Consider the following 21346-nt stretch of genomic DNA (forward strand, 5'->3'; position numbering starts at 1 on the left):
GTATGATGAAACCATAACTTTCTCTGTTGGTATTTTTTTCTGATTACATTTAGAAAAGTACCTAGGGGAGGAGATACGAACTTGGGTACAAATTCTGCCTACTTAATTGCTTGTAAGTAGCTGCTACAGATTCAGTGAAATGTGTGAGATTTCTTGGGCATAATAATTTCTTTAAAAATAATGCAAATTCTGAGATTTTCCTGCTGGATGCCTGTTAAAACTGTTGTAACCAAATTTTTGTTGTGATTTGTTTCTGTTGCGGATGAGTGTTTTAAATCACTTGCCATGGAAACCTGATTGAGGATCCTGCCGACTATGAGATTTAAGGGTGCTTAAAGAATCACCGTCAAGGATATTAGCAAAAGTGATTTTAATGTGAGTTTGTAGAAGTGCAGCTTAACAAAGTTCAATTACAAGGTTGACTCTTATTTACTACATGGAAGAAACATACAAGGGACTATGCCAATTTGTCAGGGAATGAGTGACTGTGGATCCTACGCAACTTTGAGATAGCAGCAATTTAAGATTTATTAGCCCTATTAGGGTAAATCACAAGATTAGGTTCTATGATTTTTAATAATGCATAATCATCAGGCAGTTATCAGAGTGATTTAATAAAATTTGCTATAATCAGCATAGCAACTTGGTTAAAGATTTGAGAATGGTAAGATTCACACGAGATATTTGATAAGAGTTTTCTGAATTAAATTGCACACATGAACACACACACAGAGGTAGATACAGAGGTTAATCACGTACATAAAGGTTAACTTGTACACACAGATGCGCACGCACACACACACGCACACACATGGTAACCTATGGCCAATGCTTTTCTCCTACTGCGCTTGCAGTAAATTGTTCTGCCATGCTTGCGGAATTCAAAATTCCAAAAACTGAATTTTTCTCTCTGGCACTTGCCAGTGGATGGTCATCGGTGTCTCCAGGAATCCGCCCCGACAGGCGTCCCGGCTCCAGGGGTACCGGGCCTCAACCCGCTGCGATCCTGGATGCTCAGGGAGAGCTCCCTTAGGCCTCACGTCGGTGGGGTGAGGTGTTGGCTCGTAGTCAGATCACAGGCGATGGAATGGGAGGCATGGGGCTCTGTGAGCCCACAGCTTGCCTTGTTCCTGATGAACGAGCCTGCAAAGGCTGCCCGTGACCGATGTTCCCGGTGCAGCCGTGTTGGAGCTGGCGGTGCCGCTCTGCCTGCTGTGGGAGCAGAGGAGCTCCCTGCCCCGCTGCGGCTCAGGCCTTCGCCGCCCCTGGAGCCTGCACCAAACCACCGCCAGCCTGGCCCAGGGCTTGGGCGCACCTGTACTGCTGGTCATGGGGTTGCCAGGCGGTTGGCTCCGGCCATCGCTCGCTCCGTATGTGGCCAGGATTTGTCGGGCGTTTCTGGCTCCTTCCAGAGCGGGCAGCACCCAGGGGGCAGGAGTGAGCGTCGGGTACGGTCCAGGAGCCCAGTGGTCCCAGCCCGCTGCCCGTGGCCAGCACAGGAGGCCCCCAGGTGCCCACACCCGCTGCCTTTGTAGCCAGGACAGGAACATGGTGTTGGCTGGTCCTGACAGAGCAGTGGGGCCCAGGGGTGGGGTCTGCACCGCCGCGGTTCTGTGGGGGTGTTGTCCTCTGCCCTGAGGCCAGGCATGACGCAAGCGGGGTTGGCTGAAGTTTGTCCTGCCAACACTGAGTCAGAAGTGCAGAAAGCCAAAAACAGTTGGTTTTTTTTAAATAGCCATGGGATCGATTCAGATATAAGTGATAAATTCTGCTGACCCGCAGAGGGCTGTGGAGCGCATTGTTTGTGTGGGCTGTCCTTCTGTCCTTGAGTTGCCCTGAGGGTGCTCCAGAGCAGAGCAATGGTGGTGAGTTTTCAAGCTGTGGGTGCTTAAGGATTGGTAAAATCGTGTAACGCTTTCACAGGAATATGATGTGCAGATCTTTTCAGATATGTATCCCCCCGCTCTTTTCTAAACACAGGAAAAAAAAGACTTCATATTCCATGGCTGCAGTGTTTATACACACAGTAGTTTAGTTAGTATATGAGTAGTTGGAAAATTACTATGGTGTGCTTTAATTTCACAGAACTCTCTAATAATAAAATAAGGCTTTTTATGGATTACATGTATAGTCTGTGACTGTAACACCATAAATCATAGTATATTATAAACATCTATATGAATCTATAATGGTATGTTATGGCAGCAGAAAGATGACGTATGTATGCTATAACTGGGTGAATTGTCCCTAATCATGTCTCTCTAACCATTCCTAATTCTCACTGACTGCAATCAAGGATTGATCTAATCTGAGATGACACAGTTTGAGGCAGATGTTTCTATATTTCTTCTATTCCTAACTTTAAATGCCAGCAGATTTGCAATCTGGGAAATAATAATAATTTAAAAATGCTATCAGAAATTTTAGAATTTGAACTAGGACTCTGAAATGGTCTAAGGCCTAATTCTTTTCTGTAGTGTTGCAGACTGTCAAGGTTTATAAACTAGAGGTTTAACCTTGCTTCCTACTTAAGATGATAAAATGAAGCTCAAGGGTACGTGCAAGGTTATCATACATGAGGGATGCTTCCCTGTTGGACAGCTTCATAACACACCTTCAGACAGCATTTTTTTTAAAATTCATTACTAATGATCTTTGTGGAATATATTTGTGGTTTTATTAATTGTGGCTTTACAGTTTAAATGGCTTTGCTTTTCTTGCAATTGCTTTGGTAACATTTAAAGAAAATAAGTTGAAATAAGCAAGAGTGGGTGGAGATTTAGAATCAATAAAAAAAGGAAAACATCCTGAGGCTCACCGTATCTTGTGGTAGAGTCTTGGCCACACGTCCCAGAGCTGCTGGCAGGGGCAAGTAACCTCTTGCTTCTGAGCAGGGCTAGGGGTAATTTCTGCCTCTCCTGCTGCCCGGGGTGGCTGTGGAGGATCCCTGCTCCGCTGCTGGGAGGTGGCCGAGTTCCCAGGGTGTGGTGAAGGAGCAGGAACTGCCCTCGGCTCCCTGCTGCTCTGTGCCCACCGCGCGCTCGGGAGCTCGGTCTGCATACGTGTCCAGATTTGCCACCCAACACGCACCGCTCGGTGCAGTGGTGAATGTATTTCAGAAGAGTAGACAGCGAAATCAGTGCTGTTCCAGACAGGGAAACGCTGTTCCTAGGGGACCCTAATTTGTAAGATGTCCAGAGACCTCAGTCTGGGAGGGATGGTATGCCTCCCTACAGCGGTGCTTGCCTTTGCCTTTTTAATGCAAAGTGCTGGTCACTCAAGTGGCTGGAGTGCAACGGTGAGGTGTTTTGGTTTGTGGTTTGGTGCGTTTTTCCTGTTAACTTTACTCAGCAATAGCTTATGTCCTGTAACTTGTTCTTTAGCTGAGGAATGAGTGGTTTTGTCTTCCCGTTTTCCTCTTGGGCCTTTTTACAGATAATAACTGCTTTTCAGTTTCTCTTAAATTTTACTTGAATGCGTGACAAGTGTGGTTCCACTGAAGCAGTGAGGTGTCACCCCTTGTCTCTTCTCCCTTTGCCAAAATATGCTCAGAAAAATCCAAAAGTGGTGAGTGTCAAAACAAGGGTTAAATATGACTGTACTGTGACAACTGGTTTTATTTTTGGTACTATGGATGCTACATTTTTAGATTTGTGAGTCAAGATGTTTTTAGCTCACAGTATACTGCATTTCTCTCACACACCCCATTAAAAAACCCATATCTATTTTATCACAGACAACTAGTAAAGTGAACTTGAACTTACTCGTGTTCTGGTGTTTTTAATGCGTACACTGTAGGTGTTGTCTTGTCTGACAGGAGAGCACTGGACACGGAAAGTCAGGGAGGAGAAATGAGCTAGCCTTCCTGGCGGGTAAGGAGGTGTATGTGCAGGGCTGAATATCATTATGTAGATGCCTTTCTGGGGGAACCGTCTGGTGGGTTACACTAGCAAAAAGCCTCATGAGCGATGCTTTGCTGCCCATCCTGGTCAGTGATGGTTTCTGTTGGTAGCTGGGAGCTGACTCGCTGCTTCTCTCAGGAGACAAATGTTTCCGCGGCTAGTTGCAGAAGACTAGATGGTTTTCCAATATACCCATGAAAGTGATTGCCATTTGTACTGTCTTTTGGATAGGGGCGGGGAGATTTCAGAGCATCTTACGTGGTTTGAAAAAAAGTTTATAGTGTTGTAACTTTCTTTGTTGGCATTATTAAAAAAAAGAAAAAGATGGATGAGGGTGTTTTTGTCTCAGGGTTTTTTTTGAGAATGAGGTGGAATTTCTGGAATAAGGTGTAGAGACGTGTCAATAAAAATTTGTTCTCTAAATATTAGTGGTGAATAGAAAAGCTTTATTAGCTACAGCTGTGGATAAAAACCCCAAAGTTAATGTCTAAAGCATCTATTGTAAATGACTAGGAAAAGGCTTTAAATATCTCTGGAAAATGCAAAATCACATGTAACATTCCTACTGTAAACCAGTTATTTCAAATTATTTTAGGAACAGGAAAAAGTTTTTCTTCTTTTTAAAAAACTAATTTAGCCAATGGATTTCCTGTAATATGTCTTTTAATGGATTTATTATGAACAACCATGGCAACAATAAAACAGAACTGTATAATATGAGCATGGAGAATAATGATCTGTTCAGAGGCCAAACTTCTGCATATATTAGTCAAGAATATTGAAAAATATGGACATGCTTGAGCGGTGAGCTGAGAGGTGAATTAAGCAGAAGAAAAAGTAAGAAAATAAGATTATGCAGAGATTTTCATCATGAATTGGTCTATTGCAGTGTTTCAAGTAAAATGTAAGAAAGGGATCTCTAATAGAAATGGAGCAGCACTGGAAGTCAAACTTCTGGCTGGAAAGATTTCAGAAATCCTTTGAGGGTGATAAGCTGATATTGCTCCAGGTCTGGAATGCTTTTCTCTTGCTAACGAGATGAGGCTGCTCACTAGCTGAGGCTGCTGGGAGTCCATCCGTGGGAGCAGAGGCTGCTCTCCCCTGCGAGCGTGTTCATGTGATGAAAATCATTCATGTGTGCTGTTGCAAGGGGCAGCCGAACCAGCTGTCGCCGGACCACAAGTGCACTGAGTTACTGCCGTCGCTTGCTGATGCATGGTTGCACAGGGGCTGGGATCTAGAGGAACGGCTTTTTCTGCTTTGCCCAGGTTGTAAAACAGATAGAGGAGGGGCGTTGTTTGAAGAGGTTCTGCTCTGCCGTGGACTCAGCAGGTATTTCAATAGAATCCTTCTCAGGTTTGTACTGAACAGGTTTTGGTCCTTCTAATTGATACCTTAATAAAAGGACACCTAAACATAGCACGTACTTGATGGTGAGTTTCTGAATTTCTGCAGAAAAAAGCAATGGCACAGGGGCAGGCTTTGTGGTGTTTGCTCTCAATACAAAATTTTTAAATCATGTTCATTGAGCAGTGAGTGCTCATCCAAGAATGCTGTAACACTGATTAAATGATCGACTATTTGGCATTTCTTCAGCTATGCATGTGTGAAAAACGGACACTTAAATCTCACCGGAAATACTAAATATTATGGAGACAACACTGTGAGTGGTTGTCATTCTCTCTGCTGTTAAAGGACTGATGCTGGTTTCTTTCACAATGGCTACTCCAATTATCTGAGGACTTCAGAAGTCTTTCGGCAGTTCTGATGGCAGCCAATGGCATCATAAAGTAGGCCAGGGATAAAAGAGTATCTCACAGTTTGTGAATAATTGAGTAGGCTTCTGTATAACAATTGAGGTGCCTTATGAAAGGCAAATGTTTGTTTGCTGTGTGCTCACATCTGCACCTATTTATTCATATTTATAGGTGAATTCATATGCTAATGCTTTTTTAAACACTGAGATACAAGCTGTCTGTGGGTGCAGTAAGGTAAAATGCAGCTGAAATGCGGCAGGGCTGTCTATGTTTACACCAGCTTTAAAAGCAGGTTAAAAAAAATCAAATCCAAATGCAAGGGTATACCATGGTGTATGTATCTGCTGTATCAGGAGTCCTCTTCAAGCCATTCCGTTCTTCAGATCTCTCCTCTCCCTAAAGGTCTGGAAAAAACGGACGTCAATAGGTTGAAGCAGTAGCAGTCTAAAGGTAAAACTTGCAGTTCCCTCCTCCTGCTGTTCAGTGTTCTCCTTTAAAAGCAAGGGCTGTTTGTTCCCGCAGTCCGTGTGCTGAAGCCACTGAGTTCATCCTAGTGCTGAAATTTGGGAAGAGGCCTAATAAGGAGCATCCTGAAAGATAATGAGCAGCTAGCCCTCGTCGATGCATACTTCGAAGCACCCACTAAGAAGGGGGTCAAAGCCTCCCTCTTGAATTTTGTCAGTTTAGCTGCAAACCCTCATACTTGCCTCCAGGCTGTCCCTGATTGATACCCAGTGAAAACAGACTGAAGTTGCCATTCAGGAAAACCTGCTCCTTGGTCACTGAAGGAATTGCTTTGGAGTTCGCATTAATGACCTTTTATCTGGAAAATGTCCTCATCCTCACAGGGAGAAACCTGACGCCTTGACTTTGCATGTCTGGTTTTCCATTTGTTAGTGGTACTTCTGATGGACTGTGCCTGCACTTTGCATTTTAGTGAAAAGTGATGATGCCATATAGATTTTAAAAAACAAAACAAAACAAGAAAGAGTGAGCAAAAAACAACCCCAACCTTCAAAAAACTTCTCAGTCAATTAACACAAATCCTGTTACCTTATCACCAGCTGTCCAAAATTCAAGTCATCTGTGAAATGTGCTAAAAGCCACCGCCACTGATGGTGGGGCCTGTAGGTTGATCTACTGAAGAGAAGTCTTTGAGGGCTGTAAATCATTAAGGGCAGGTAATGAAAAGAAGGAAATCAATAAAAGAGTTGAAATGAAGGTGATGGTTTTTACCTTGATAGAAGGCTTCTTAGGAAAAGACTTTCCTCAGAGGAAGAGAGATCAACTGAAAATGCACACAGAGTGAAAAACCAAACCCAGATCCCAGGAGAGCCAGGAGTATTATCAAAAGCGACACTTTTATTAAATCAATAAATGCGTCCCCTGTGGACAGCTGGTGGTATTGCTTTTAGTAAGGTCAAAACCGCGTGAATATCCTGTACCTGTGCGTGGAGCTTTTCACACCGTGATGGCGTGAGGAGTTAACATGGGTTAATCAGGAGAGCTGTGGGAGCAGCGCTGTAGCTGTGGTACAGCAAGCTGCAGCACTGCTGAGGTGTTATTTGAAGAAAGTGCTAGCTAATAAAGATGGGTTATGATGTCCCACAGTGTAATGTAATTTTTTTCAGGAAATATGGTATTGTCTTTGCTTTCCCCCAGGTTAGGTGAAGTAATAATTTCTGAGATGGGAAGTACAGTTGGACAGGCGCCATCTTACAGCCTTAGCAGAAAAAGCCTGAAACTTGTGTGCATTGTAAGAAGTATGCTTGGTGAGGATTTCATTGAATACTGTGGTTTCTTCCAAAAGTCTTCATAATTAAACAGGTTGATACTGTAGTCCAATGGCAGGTTTTTAAAAGAAAACACTTATTTTGATTGGTAACGTTCATCTGAGATATAATAGCAACAGCATAGTGTCAGTAGTATTATATCAGAATGTGGTTAATTGAGCTTAATTATTTTGATGACACTGCTTATACTCAATTTAGGCAGCATCACACTGAAGAGAAAACTTGTTTTAGCTAATTTAATTTTTAAAAAAAAAAAAATTTCCTTTTTTGTAATGGGAGATGTGTTTGATCCAAATTAAATAATACTGTACTTCTTGTGTTGTGTCATTAAGTTTTGTAGAATTTCTGAAGAAATAAGGCTTTTTTCCACATACGGCCAGTGGAACCATTAACTAGTATTGTGGTTTTTTGTTTTTCAATGTATCCTTGAAATAAGAACATAAAATTCCATATACTATTGTTTACAGAGCTGTGCAAGTACTGAAGTGGAGAATGAAATAAACTTTTTACAGATGATAAAACTAGATTACTTGCATAGTATAGTCTAAAGGATTATCCTTAATCAGCTTCTCCTTGAACTGCAAATGCATTCTTATTTGATAATTCAATCCTGATTTTAAACTTCTGGTTACGGCAGTACCATCAGAATGCTTGGTAAATAGTCTAACAAAGTGCCCTCATTGCTGAAAAATGCATTTTAAGAAGTACCTAGTGTGTTCCTCATTAAAATGAGAGGATGACGCTGTTTTGTTCTTTCTGGAGGTTTTATTTTTCCCTGCTTTATTCCCTGTCGGTATAGTTTTTCTTTAGAAAGTTGGTCCTTGAACTGAGAGCACTAGATGTTGTTCAGTAATGGTTGCATTGGTGCTTGTTTCAACCTTGTGTTTTCTTTCCTGCGCACACAGGCGTATACTAACTGCTGATCACTGTGCCTGTTAAAAGCTGTGATGAACGTTTCTTGGTGGTATCGATATTCTCAGAAACAGAGTACAAATGTGAAAGATAGAAATGCATGGAGTGATCTCTGAACATACTTTCTGTGTGATAGCCTTATGGTTCTTTTCATATCCAAAGTTCATGGGTTTACTTGCATCTCAGGAATGGTCAAATTTGGCATGCATGAAAGAAATTGAAGCAAAAAAGACCATCAAGGATTTGCAATCAATATGAATAAATGGATGAATTTGGATTACTTGTGTGGAAATAATTGGTGTTCTCAAATTTTTCCAGGCTTTTAAAATAAAATATTGTCATTTTAAAATTTCTTCGTAAGTCAATTATGGAACTGAATGCTTTTGTGACACTGTCCACTGTTAAAAAAAGCTAATATAACCCATTGATTTTCTTTGCAGATTTTCAGGCGTTGCTGGTTGGTTTTCAAGAAGGCTTCCAGTAAAGGGCCCAGGAGGCTGGAAAAATTTCCAGATGAGAAGGCAGCATATTTCAGGAACTTTCACAAGGTGAGTCATGCCTTTCTTGTGAACTGAAGCATTGCCTGTTTACCATTTGTCATTGGGAAGAGTGTGTTGTGGGAGCGTCTGTACCGTGAGTACAGTGAGAACCGGGTTGAAAACCTAATCCTGACACTAAAAGCACAGTAAACGTCTGTAACTCTGTGATGCAGGTGAGATACCACACTGTGTTTGCAGATAAGCACAGAACCCCAGTGTGTGTGAAGTGACAGACTGATGTGTTTTTCTTTAAACATTAGCATTTTGGAAATGTGTAAAATTGGCTGCTTATTCGAGTGTTCAACTATTAGTTACTAAGTATGGAACAAATTCTGAAGATGCTAAATGCTGTGGTTGTAGTGCTGACACTGGTTGAATGGGTAACGTTTCTCCCAGAGCAAGCTCTGTCAACAGCAAAGATTTTTAAGGGTAAAAATTCAGGATTCACTGGATGAGATTCTCCCTGCTTTCTCTGTCACTACCATTTCCGTGATGGAAAACAAGATATTTGAGCATGGGTTTTCTTTTCTGTTACCAGCTCCCCAAGTCAGTCAGTAGGCTTCAAGTTAGCTAATCCTAAAATAGGGCAGGGCTCTGTGGTTGCACTGTTTTCTTCTATCCAGTCACCTTTAGCTTCATGCCCTGACAACATTCAATGTTACGTCAAAACCGGCAAGTTGAACCAGAAAGATGACTTGAGCAAGGTCACGCAGCAAGCTGTGAAAGAGTGTGGATGTAAGTCTTGAGGGCGGGTCTGATGCTTTTTATCATAAAAATACACAAATTAGCCTTTCAGTTCCAGTAACCTCTTGGTGTCTTTAAATGAAAAATGTATATATAATAAATAGCATGCAATTATCCTCTGAATATTTTCTAAGAAAAAGAGCCCCAGTAATTTCATATTGCCAAAAATCCAATTTCTGATCTTACATTGGTATCCAGGTCTAGGACTGATGTGTACTAGGCCATTGGCACTTTCAGTGATGTACCACAATGGCAAGGTTTGCTCCCGTGCGTCCACATCGAGCAAAAGTGATTCTTCTCTTCAACACAAATTTCAAAAACCATTTACTTTCAAAATTTAACTTAATGATGGGTCTTTAAAAGGATTAATTGGATGGTTTGGGCTGACAGCTGTAGTGGGTGACCCAGCTGGACACCAGGTGCCCACCAAAGCTGCTCTGTCACCCCGCTCCTTAGGTGGGCAGGTGGGAGAAAATATGATGACAGGCTAATGGGTCGAGATAAGGGCAGGGCGATCACTCAGCAATTATCATCACGGGCAAAACAGACACGACCTGGGGAAATCAGTTTAATTTATTACCAATCAAATCAGAGTAGGATAAAGAGATAAAACCAAATCTGAAAACACTTTCCCCCCACCCCTCCCTTCTTCCCAACTTCACTCCTGATTTCTCTCCCTCCTCCCCTCCAGCAGTGCAGGGGGACGGGGAATGGGGCTTACGGTCAGTTCATTAGACCTCCTTCCTCCTCAGGGGGAGGGCTCCTCACACTCTACCCCTGCTCCAGCGTGGGGTCCCTCCCACAGGTGACAGTCCTCCATGAACTTCTCCAGTGTGAATCCTTCCCACAGGCTGCAGCTCTACACAAACTGTTCCAGCCTGGGTCTCTTCCACGGCATGCAGTCCGTCAGGAACAGACTGCTCCAGCGTGGTTCCCCCACGGGGTCACAAGTTCTGACAGCAAACCTGCTCCAGCCGGGGCTCTGCTCTGTCTCTCTGTAATTTTTCCCCCTTCTTGAACATGTCACCCCAGAGGCGCTCCCTCCGTCACTGGTGGACTCGGCCTCGGCCAGCGGCGGGTCCGTCTGGGAGCCGGCTGGCATGGGCTGTATCGCACGTAGGGGGGAGCTTCTGGCAGCTGCTCACAGAAGCCGCCCCTGTAACCCCCCGCTACCAAAACTTTTCCACGCCAACCCAGTACATTCCACCCCTTGCCCTTGTGAATCACATATTTAAAAATTGTCATTAAAATCCACAGTCATCACACAATCTTCACAAACTTTGCTCACATCGACAAAAAGAATTCCCCACACCAGAATCAAAATAACATCATCACAACACCAGACAGAAATGGACAAGTTACACACAGTCCACCCTTCATCCCTTCACCACAATTACAGCAGCTGAAATTCCCCAGAATCACTCCACTGTTTTCTCTCTAGCTGCGTTCAGTCCATGATTTGCCTGTTACTGTCCTTATCTTAAATTCCTCATGCTCCCTGTTGGGCACCAAAAAGGACTGTGGTGGGTGACCCTGGCTGGACACCGGGTGCCCACCAAGCTGCACTACCACTCTGCTGCTCAGCAGGACAGGGCGGGGAGGAAACAAGATGGAAAAAACTCGTGAGTCGAGATAAAGGCAGTTCAATAGAGCAAAAGCGAAGGCTGCAAAGGAGAACAAAAAGGTTTGTTCTGTGCATCAGCAGGCGATGCCCAGCTGCCTCCCAGGAAGCAGGGCGTCAGCACGCACAGCGGTTGCTCCAGAAGAGCGTGCCCCCCCGCCCCCCCCCCCCCCCCCACTTTCTCCTAGTGTTTATTGCTGGGCAGACGTTGTACGGTGCGGAATATCCCCTCGGTCAGTCGGGGCCAGCTGTGCTGGCTGTGCCCCCTGCCAGGTTGTTGCCCGCCCCCAGCTCGCTGGTGAGGGGCGCTGTTGGAGAGACAGCCGTGACGCTGGGAGCCCTGCTCAGCAGCAGCCGAAACACGGGCGTGTTACCAGCACCCTTCTGCCTCCGCTGCAAAGCACGGCACTGCGAGGGCTGCTCTGGGGACAGCGAGCTCCATCCCAGCAGACCCAATGCCATAGCTGTAGCGATGGCTGAAACCCCGAGGAGACCCCTTGTCGATGGAGTTTGTATGGGTTAGCAGGGCAGGAGGATCAAAGTGGGGCTTTGGGGGGAGCTTTTGGGGCCGGTTAAGTTGGGTTTCGAGCATATTATTGCCTATAGCATACTTCAGGTGTAAAAGGACTCATATTCACTTTGTGTTGCTTGTCAACTGTCATCTTTGTGGAAGAATTATGAATCTAAGAATCATTTGAGAAGCTAAAAAAACCCCCATAGATACAGATGCAGGCGTGTGTTATAGTACTGATGGAAGCGTGGCCCTTTGCATGTACGTAAGCAAATGGAAGGGAGCGTGGTGTTCTTTTGCATCCCTTTTTTTTCCTCCTATTCCACTCCTTAAGGGTGGGGAGGGGTAAGAGAAAGAAATGGAGAAATGGATGCTCTTTCCTATTTAAAAGAATACTGGGCTTCTGGCTGTAGAGAAAAAAGAATTCTATCTGTTCACTGAGATTATACCCATTTTTCAAATAAAGTCATAAAATAATTTCTAAAGTTATATTATCAGAAAATAGAAACCCTGAATTTTATTCTTAGGCTTGATTTTTTTTAAGGATATTTTATTGTTTCATAATGATTGCTCTCCTCAATTACCTCCATTCTGAGAAATGAAATAGTGGTGAAGTAGACATGCATGAGTTGTGGTTAGTCATTGAGCATGACTATTGAGGTCACGGTACAGGTTGTTACGGGAGCAGTTACAATTATATGGTTGCTGGTATTGGATTGAAATAGCCTAATTCTCTCTCTTTTCTAGAGTTGCTTATTGCTTTGCTGTATTTTGAAGTAGTTCAAAATGCATGTTTATTGCTATCCCGTGCAAACTGTTAGCCCTGATTTGAAACTTTCTGTTTCCTTATTCACTCACAAAATATAAGGAGGACATCTCATGTGCAAAGTTGAAGGGTAGCTCTGAATTCTAAGAATCAATTAAAAAAATCATTAATTTTTGAAGAACTGAGACCTGGTGTTTTTTAAGGAATATTAAAATTTAAGTTGCAAGCCTGACTGCTTATGAAAGGACAACATGCTTGAAAGGGTGAAAAGCTGTGATCACACGCTGATATTCATATAAGAATTTGTACATCAACCCTGAGATCCTTGTTCCTGTACAATCTCTTTACAACTCGTAGAACACAAGGGGTGGTGCAGAGGGGGACTCGGGCTCTAGGGACTGCTGTCCTTCAGACCGTCGGAGCGGTCCAGGTTACCCTGGGAGAAGGTCTAGGAGTGGCACATAGTCTTACTAGGTTGTACTGTGTGGGTTTTGTAGCTTTGTTATGCAGGGTTACAGGGGAAAAATTTATCTCTCAAATGGAAACATAATAAAAATTAATACCTTTGATTCATCTGCATTTGGATCAGTATCCAGGATCACAAAAATTACCCCAATATAAATAACTCATCAAGATCTCTATGTTTCCATGTCTGAGCCCGAAATGTAGCTCAAGTCAAATTCCTGTTTAAAGCACTTTACCTAGATGGCTGTCTATCTCCTGTACTTACATGATACACCCGTGTACTGGGCAATGTAAATTATAGAAGGGGATAAAAAAAAAAAGAGAAAAAGTGGGACCGGTAGCACAAAGCTAAGAGAGTTGAAAATAGAGGTCTTCTGGTTTACATATCCTAAATAAGTATTTATTAATGAGCAAATAAGCTGGCTGCTTTAGAAAGTGGACTCCCCTCCCCAGTATTGAGACAGTAAGTGGGTTTATTTGTTATTCTGTGAATTCTCTAATGCTGTTGTGCATTGCTTTGGTGTTTTTTTTTTTTTCCTAGTAATTTTCTTATTATAAATAGCAGTAATGGCATTAGTCTTTATAGGCAAGTGCCTCCTGACAGTAACAGTGAATATTACATTCATTAGTCAAAACATGACCTCATCTGTTCCTTCCAGATTCTGGTATCAAATTGAAACTTCTCGTTACTGTAATTTAGATCATGCCACTCTTGCTCAGGTAAGTTACAGCTTAGCTGTACGTTTTCCCTTGACCATTCCGGGTGCAGAGCAGCTATGTTTGCTCCCCTTGCTCCCTCCGAAGGGGCATGAAGTGGCCATAGCTCTGCACCCATGCTGGGGTCGGGCGTGTTCTTGGTAGCTGTTCCTACACAATGAGAAAAGCAGACACCACGTGTCTTCTAAACAAGGAGGCCAAAACCAGACACCACATCTTTTACAGCATAAGAGGGCACAAATAAAAAACTTACCTATTTTTGTAAAAGAAGATAAATGTATGTAAAAACTGAAATTCTTTCAGGCCTTGGAGTCATACTGATCAGGTGGTACCAGTGCCTGTTACCCCTGCAGAGAGCCTCACAGGAGCCATACAGGAGGTCAACGCGGCTAAGTAGCAGCATGAAGGTTACTAGAAATGAGAGGTCAGACTTCAAAACCTGAAGTGTACCCAAATAAACTCAAAAGCATTACACAGTTGGCCAATTAATGGTTAAAGCAGAATTAGAAAGAGCAAAGTAGAGCTTGAAGAGCAACTAACTGGAAGAGTTGAGACTGGTTATCCATACAGACTCAGACCCATCAGCAGCAAAGGGCTTGCCAAAGACCCTGTGCATCCAAAAGACAGAGGACAGAGGAAAAGTGCAAGAAAGAGAGTGGGGATGAACACGTTGGTGTTGGGGTTTGCTGTGGAGGAAACCGGCACGTGCTGGTGAGGGTATGTATGGGAGGATTCTACAGAGATGTTCCTGTGTTGTTGGCTTGATCCTAGACACTTCAGCTACACAAAATGGTCACTAGCAAAGCGTGGAGAACGTACTCACTCAGGAGCCCAAAGGGAACGTAAGGATGATGTAGCTGAGTTACTAATGCTAGTCTGTAAACTCCAAAATGGGAACCAGCAGATGTGGATTCTGCCATTCCTTGTGAAATCTCCAGTTCCATTAATGCATGTTTCTGTTTCACTAATAAGGTACATAACCTTCACACAAAGTGAAGGTGGTGTGAGGTGGGTCTGTCCCTGACAAGCTTGTCCCTTGGAGCAAGCTTGAATCTGTCAGTGCTACCGTGCTTACCCTTCAAATACCTAAGTAGGTGATGTCTGGTGTAGAGTTCAACACTTACTGATTTAACCCCCCCCAGTATGAGAGATTGTTCCGTTAAGATTGTGTCAGCAACAGCTGTCTCTAAGGTTTTAAGTTAACAAGATTAAAGTAGGGTAAGATTTTTAGATTTTATTTGTTTTTTTTTCTGTTATGTTCGATTATGATGTGCTTTATATAAATCTGCAAATGCAAAATAAAATAAATTGTGCAACATTTCAGCAATGACTTCCGATAGCCAGAAATACATATGGAACAGATGGTCTTAAGCACACGTTACATAATGCGTGTCCACAAAAATAAATAATGAGGAAAAAGAATAGCAGTAGCCTTCTAACTAAACTACTAAATTAAATTTGTGGCCAGGGCCACACAAGGGGAGCCACATCGCATTTTTTCTTTCATTGCTTGATTGTCCTGAAGAAGCTTGTGGAATGCTAAGCGCTAGTTTCAGAAAACGGGGATTTCTGTAATGCAATCCCAGGGATTAAGGTGAGTTCTTTTTTCAGCTACAGCGGTTTCTTGAGCAGTCCTTGGCAATGAGATCTCCTGCGTGCACATCCCTGGGTTTCTTGGTGTGTTCGTAGTCCTGTTTTGTAGGAGAGAGGAAGGGACAGGTTCTTTTTTGTGTTTAAAAACTCACTATGCAGGAACAAGAAGCTCTTTATTCTTCTGCAGCTCAGTTGCTAGTCTCTAATTGAGATGGCCTTAGACCACAGGGTGATTATTCTATTCAAAATATTTCAGGATAATTGAATTCCTGATAACTTTGAAAAACACTAACTTTTGACAGAGTCATCTGTGTGTGAAGACATACTATTCTCAAATGTAATTACAATTCTAAAGTGAAAAGTGAAAATATTTACATATGGTAGCTTTATCATAACCCATATAAGAACTTGTCTCAGTTTCCACTTACTCAGTTACCTTTCGGTCGGGGAAAAAACCCGTGGCGTTCTCTGGCCATTGCTAGGTTGCCTAAATAAACATCCTTATTGCCGCAGAAATGCAAATTAGCCTACAGTTTATTCTACTTTAATCCAAGAGTCCTGCTTTATCGTGGAGTATTTCAGCCCCTGGTGTTGCTCATGTGCACTCCAAATTGGAAGTTAAGCAAGTCTCCTTATGGACCACTATAATCTGGGATGCCACCGTTACTACTCACGGTATTGCATTGCTTCTGAGATGCAAAGGCCTTCTCAAAAGGAAGCTGGATAAGCATCTATCGAAATGTAATTGTTAGGCTGAAATTCTTGCGCTTTTGGTGGTAAGATATATTGTAACACTGGATGCACCCACATTTGAGTAGTATTTGAATTCCCCTTCCTAGGTTGTTTGGAGGTTTGGTTTTTGGTGAGGTTTTTTTCTTTGTTTGTTTGTTTTGTGATTTTCAGTTTTGCTGTGTTTTTTTGGGGGGGGTGGGGGGTGGGGTATAATGTTTATGCTTTCTGATTTTTCCAATCTCAAGTTCAGACCTGGCTGGTTTTGCTATGTTGACCATTCTGCTTCCACTGCTTGTTAGTTGATCTAAATTTCCTCAATAAGTCTATATTTTCTCATCTGGTTAAATTAACTCAAAAATTCATATTGGACGAAAGCTTAGTATGAATGCCTTCTGAAGATCTGGTCACATTCACAGATACTGGATTGTTACTTTGAGAACAATCCCAAATTTTGACCATTTTGTCCTTTCCCTCTTTTGCCTTTATCCTTGTTCTTTAAAAGTGTGGTCATGCTTTATTGCTCAGAAATTCTTTCAGAAAATTTCAAAATAGTGATCTCAATGTGGTATTTTCTTGGGAGCCCAGTGAATGGTCTGTGTGCGTGACTATGTTACTTGTGAATAATATTTTGCAAATTTTTATCTGCAAAGAACTGAGAATTTCACAGTTGTTTTTTGTAAGTCTTTGCTCTTTGAGGTTGAAAAAGGTGCCCAAATGTCCTTTGTGTGGTTTTTACACCCTTACTTTGCTGAGTTGCCCAAAGCAGAGATAACTGAATTTTACAGGAAACCTTATTTTTTCCCCATTTTGACATGTAATTCTCTTCAAATATTTATTTATAGCACTTTCAAGTAATATCCTGTCTTCTACCAAAATTATCTGGTCGGTATGGGAAGGTTACAAAGGACATTGCTTTCATGGGCAACTATTACTCAGCTGATGAGATTAAAATGAACCCTATTTAAATAAATAACTGTTAGTAAAATTACTCTATTCTGTACACCAAACAATAAGATTTGCAGTAATTATCAGATCTCTTAAATTATAGAAATATCTGAACAACGTAATTGTTCAACGCAAGCATTCTATGCGTCAAAAAGCAAATTGCAGGAATAATTGGAGCTGTGCTGGTAATAAAGCTGTTAATGGAGTCTAAGCACATCAAAGGGCAGCATGCAAACTAATAAAACAAAATCTCTTCCAACAAAGATTGTGTTGAGGCAATAACATCTTCTTTCCTTACCAATGTAGTGAAGAAATCTACAAGCTGAGCAGGCTGACAGGACTTTGAGCTCCTACAAGCATGGACCTAAAATGCTTAACTGACCCTATGAGTCTCTTTCTGTGTAGGACTCTACTAATCCTTCTAAACCTTGGTGGCACAGAGTATTAATTAATGTGTCACTTCACAGGCAAATGAAGAAGTGGTGTCTGTGGGTGGCTTTGAATTCCTCAGCAGTGGCGTCAGTGGTTGTGTCTAAGTATCAAGGATGGAATAAATGGCAGGAAAAGTATAGACCATCTCTTGGTTGCTACTGGTAGCACAAAGCAACTCCCAGACACGTTAGTGGTGTTCTTATATAAAGGTCCATGTACACTTAATACAGTAAATTCGTAGTAGTACTTGAGTCTGTGCACAGTTTTGCAGCAAAAGGGACACTCTTAAAAATCAGCTGTTTAAGTAGGAGCCTACATTCCTGTTACATGAAGTGTTAAAACAAGCTGGAGGACTGAACTTTTTACTGTAAAAAATATTATTGGATACATTCAAACATTTCGGGGAGGGGGGGGATAATTTTATAATGCAAAACTGTCAGAATATCATTGGCCTGTGGAACAATCCAGGTTGGAAGGGACCTCTGTAGTCCACCTAGGCCAGTCCTCTGCTCAAAGCAGCAATGGTCAGATCATTTTGCTGATGGCCATCTCTGGCTGGGTTTTGTGTGTCTTTAGGGATGGAGGCTCCTTGACCTCTACGAACCTAAATGTGAACTCCTGCACCTGAGACCAAATAACCCACGCAGCAAAAGAGGCCAGGGACTGAGTGGCTGGAGGGCAGCGCTGCTGAAAAGGCCCCGAGGGTCCTGCTGGGCAGCCAGCTGACCCTGAGCCAGCCATGTGCCCTGGCAGCGATGAAGGTGAACCATGCCCTGGGCTGCCTTTGCAGCAGTATGGGCAGCAGCCTGAGGACTCTCCGCTGGGAGGGCTTCTCCCTACTGAGTGCTTGTTAAGCCGTGCCTGGAATATCGTGTCCAATTCTGATCCCCTCGCTGCTCTATTCAAGAGAGACGCTGAAAAAACTGAGAGGGTCCAGCAGCGGGCCAACGAGGACATTTTAGGTTGGAGAAGCTGATGTATGGGGAGAGGTTGAAGGAAGTAGTGAAGAGAGCAGGCGTGGGGGGATCTAATCACAGCCTTGCAGTTTTGATGAGGTGGCTGAGGTGAGAAACAGAGGTGCTCTTTTCTCAAGGGTGCACAGGGAAAGGACAAGAGGTAACAGGCAGAGGTTGCTTCAGGGTAAATTATCTGGATATGAGGAGACAAAAAAAGTTAACCAGGGGAACAACTAAACATCAGAGCAGGCCGACCAGAGAGGTATTTCCTCTTGAAGACAGTAGAGAACACGACAGGATGTGTGCCAGTTGTGTATATTCTCTTTTTGCCATGAAAATCTAGCCATGTTTTGGCAAAGTTTAAAGCCTTTGCAAACCTGTATTTGTGCAAGTGTGTTAGAAACACTTCTGACTTTGACAGCTGAAATGTCTCGTGTCATCTGTAAAGCTTTGTATATGATGGAAACTCAGATAATTTTCTCCCTTGAGTAATGAAATATGTTACCTCCAGTTCTTTCAGAGCTAAAGCCTGGCATTTGCTCTAATAGCTACCTGTCATTTCTGAAGACTAGTACAGGGTCAGGTGTTTGAGATGAGGTCTTGGAGCCATTCTCTGTACATGTATCCTGTGGCACCTAACATGGAAAGGAAAATTGTTGATTAAAACTTGAAGAAGAAATAGTCCAAATGTTAGAGCACAGGAGAAAAATAAAGTAATAAGTGCTCCAGCACTCTATGAAACCTTAACAATTAGATATCTGGGAGAAACACTTGAGACCTTCTGTCGGATGGAAAGCTGGCTGTTCAAGAAGTTGATACGAGAAATGCTAAAGGGAAGAATGGGATGGGAGGATGGCGAAGAAAGTGCATATTATTGAGGGTAAACTGGAATCCACTTTAACTGACTTTGCACAAAAACCAGGAGACTGATCCAGAAATAAAAGTCTGACAGCGGTGAGCAAGGAAGCAAAGAGTATGGACATAGTTTGCTTCTTCAGCTTGATGATATCTGGGGCAAAAAGTATCAGTGCAGCAGGACGGATGCACCTTAAGAGACAGCAAGAGGGGTTGTTCAGGTCTTTGCACCAAAGCAGGGTGCTCACTAGTAGCAGTGCCTGACCCATGTTTCAGCAGCTGGGAGGTGTGCACTTCTCAGACGTTTCCCAGGCATAGCAGGTTCTGAGTAAGAAGACCCTGTATTTGGGAGTGAGGGTTTCGGTAGCAGGTACCCAGATGAAGCTGGGGGACAGGTACTTCTGAGAGACTGGAAATAAGGTCTCTGAAGGAGATCTCCACTGGTCCTTGAGGGGAGATCAAGAAGAAAGGGTTGAGCTAGGATATAAACCAGAGGGGTTCTGCTGTGGAGAGTTACACTAATCTCCCCTTTATATAATGCAATTGTTGTTGAAAAGCTGAATCCTGGATGTCTCAAATTCAGATCAAAAGTTTAAAGGACATATTTTTGACTTTCATTTGTTTTCACCATACAGTTTATTTGCTCCCTGACAATATAATCCACACCTCTCAGAAGTAAGGAGGGTGTGAAAGGAAGTTCATGTTTGTGAAACCATAGGTCTGAAATATGCTTGTGTGATGACCATTGCAGAAGAACCCGAAGAGAAACCAGCGTGTAACCAGTATGCCATTAAGTCAGAAAAACAGTATAAAGTTATGAGAATCCATCATAATTTATAAAGCCTCTATTTAACAGAATGGTATTAATCATTTATTCTGAGGTGAAAAACAGTTATGCAAAATCAAATACGATCATGTAATTAATACCATATATATCATAATATGTATAGGAAGGGTGCCAATAAACATAAAGGTATTTATTTGTGTTAACATACAGAGAACAGACCCAGTGGGGCCCGTTGCTGTACAAACAACAGGAAAATAGTGGACTAGATCTGTAGAACCGGTACTCAAAGTAATACTTACGTCTTCCTTTCCTAGCCTTCAGCGCTTGACTCTGCATTTGTTGTTTTTTCCAATAGTGTGTGTGTCTACTCTTGCTATTCAAGTGTAGAAAGTAAGTACACTACACAAATAATAAAAGTTGTGATGAAAGTTAAAGACCTAATTATCCAGCCTGGTGTTGATAACACTAGTAAAGAAAGGTTATGTGAAGATACTTGGTTTTTTTAATGACAAGGTTTTTCCTTGAAGCCACTCTGAATTGTGTCTGTGTTGTTGGAGGAACGCTTACCATTTCAATGTGGAAATGGGAAGAGGTGTGGTCCCTTGTGCAGTAGCTCTGAAAGGAAGCCGAGAGGTACAGACATCATGTTATGGTGTACCAGGGAGGGCAGGCAGGTTTGTCACTGTAATTTATGTTCTCCGTAATAAAGGGGGATGAATTGTATTAAGTTTTAAGAGTACTAAGTTTTGTGTAAGGTTTTGATTTACTTATCGTAAGAGAGGCTTTGCAATGTAAATAAAGAGCAATTTATTATGAAAATTGGCACAAAGCTGTCTTAATTTTTACTTCTTCATAGAAGGAAATTTGAAATTCAAATCAGTGGCTCATGAAGGTTATTAAAAATGCATTAGAGTTGAAAATGTAGCTGTATGTAATTGTCATAATAGCTATTCAAAATTAATTTATCCTCAATGAAAATTAAGTTAAAAGAATTTTCAAGTTATCAGCTAACAAATTTTAAGTTAATTTTAGAAGTAAATAAAGTGAAAACATTTAAAAAAGTTTATAAAAAAGATTAAAACTCTCTCTTAAAAAAACCCCAAAACAACTAAAAGAAGGGTTATGGTCCTTTTCAGAATCTTTCCTTTTCTTCTTTTTCAAATTACTGCGCTCTATTGCCTGCCCTTTTTTTTTGTGCCTCAGTTTCTCCCTATTGCATTTTTCTCTTTTTTGCATTTTTCTCCTAAAGAATTCTGGACCACTTTGGGTGTATGTGTACACACGCATGTACAGGCATGTGCTGGATTGGGGTTAATTTG

General features: G+C 42.2%; 1 protein-coding gene across 1 annotated transcript in view; it reads left to right on the forward strand.

The window, feature by feature from the left end:
• DOK6 (docking protein 6) overlaps window positions 1–21346 on the forward strand; it is a 243584-nt gene that overhangs the window by 86708 nt on the left and 135530 nt on the right. The window contains exon 2 of the mRNA XM_086469280.1: window positions 8805–8912. Coding sequence (XP_086325406.1) covers window positions 8805–8912 — 108 coding nt within the window. The remainder of the gene's footprint in view (window positions 1–8804; window positions 8913–21346) is intronic.

Source organism: Leptosomus discolor, chromosome 8 (assembly GCF_034619465.1).
Source record: "Leptosomus discolor isolate bLepDis1 chromosome 8, bLepDis1.hap2, whole genome shotgun sequence".
In the NCBI taxonomy this organism is placed as follows: Eukaryota; Metazoa; Chordata; class Aves; order Leptosomiformes; family Leptosomidae; genus Leptosomus; species Leptosomus discolor.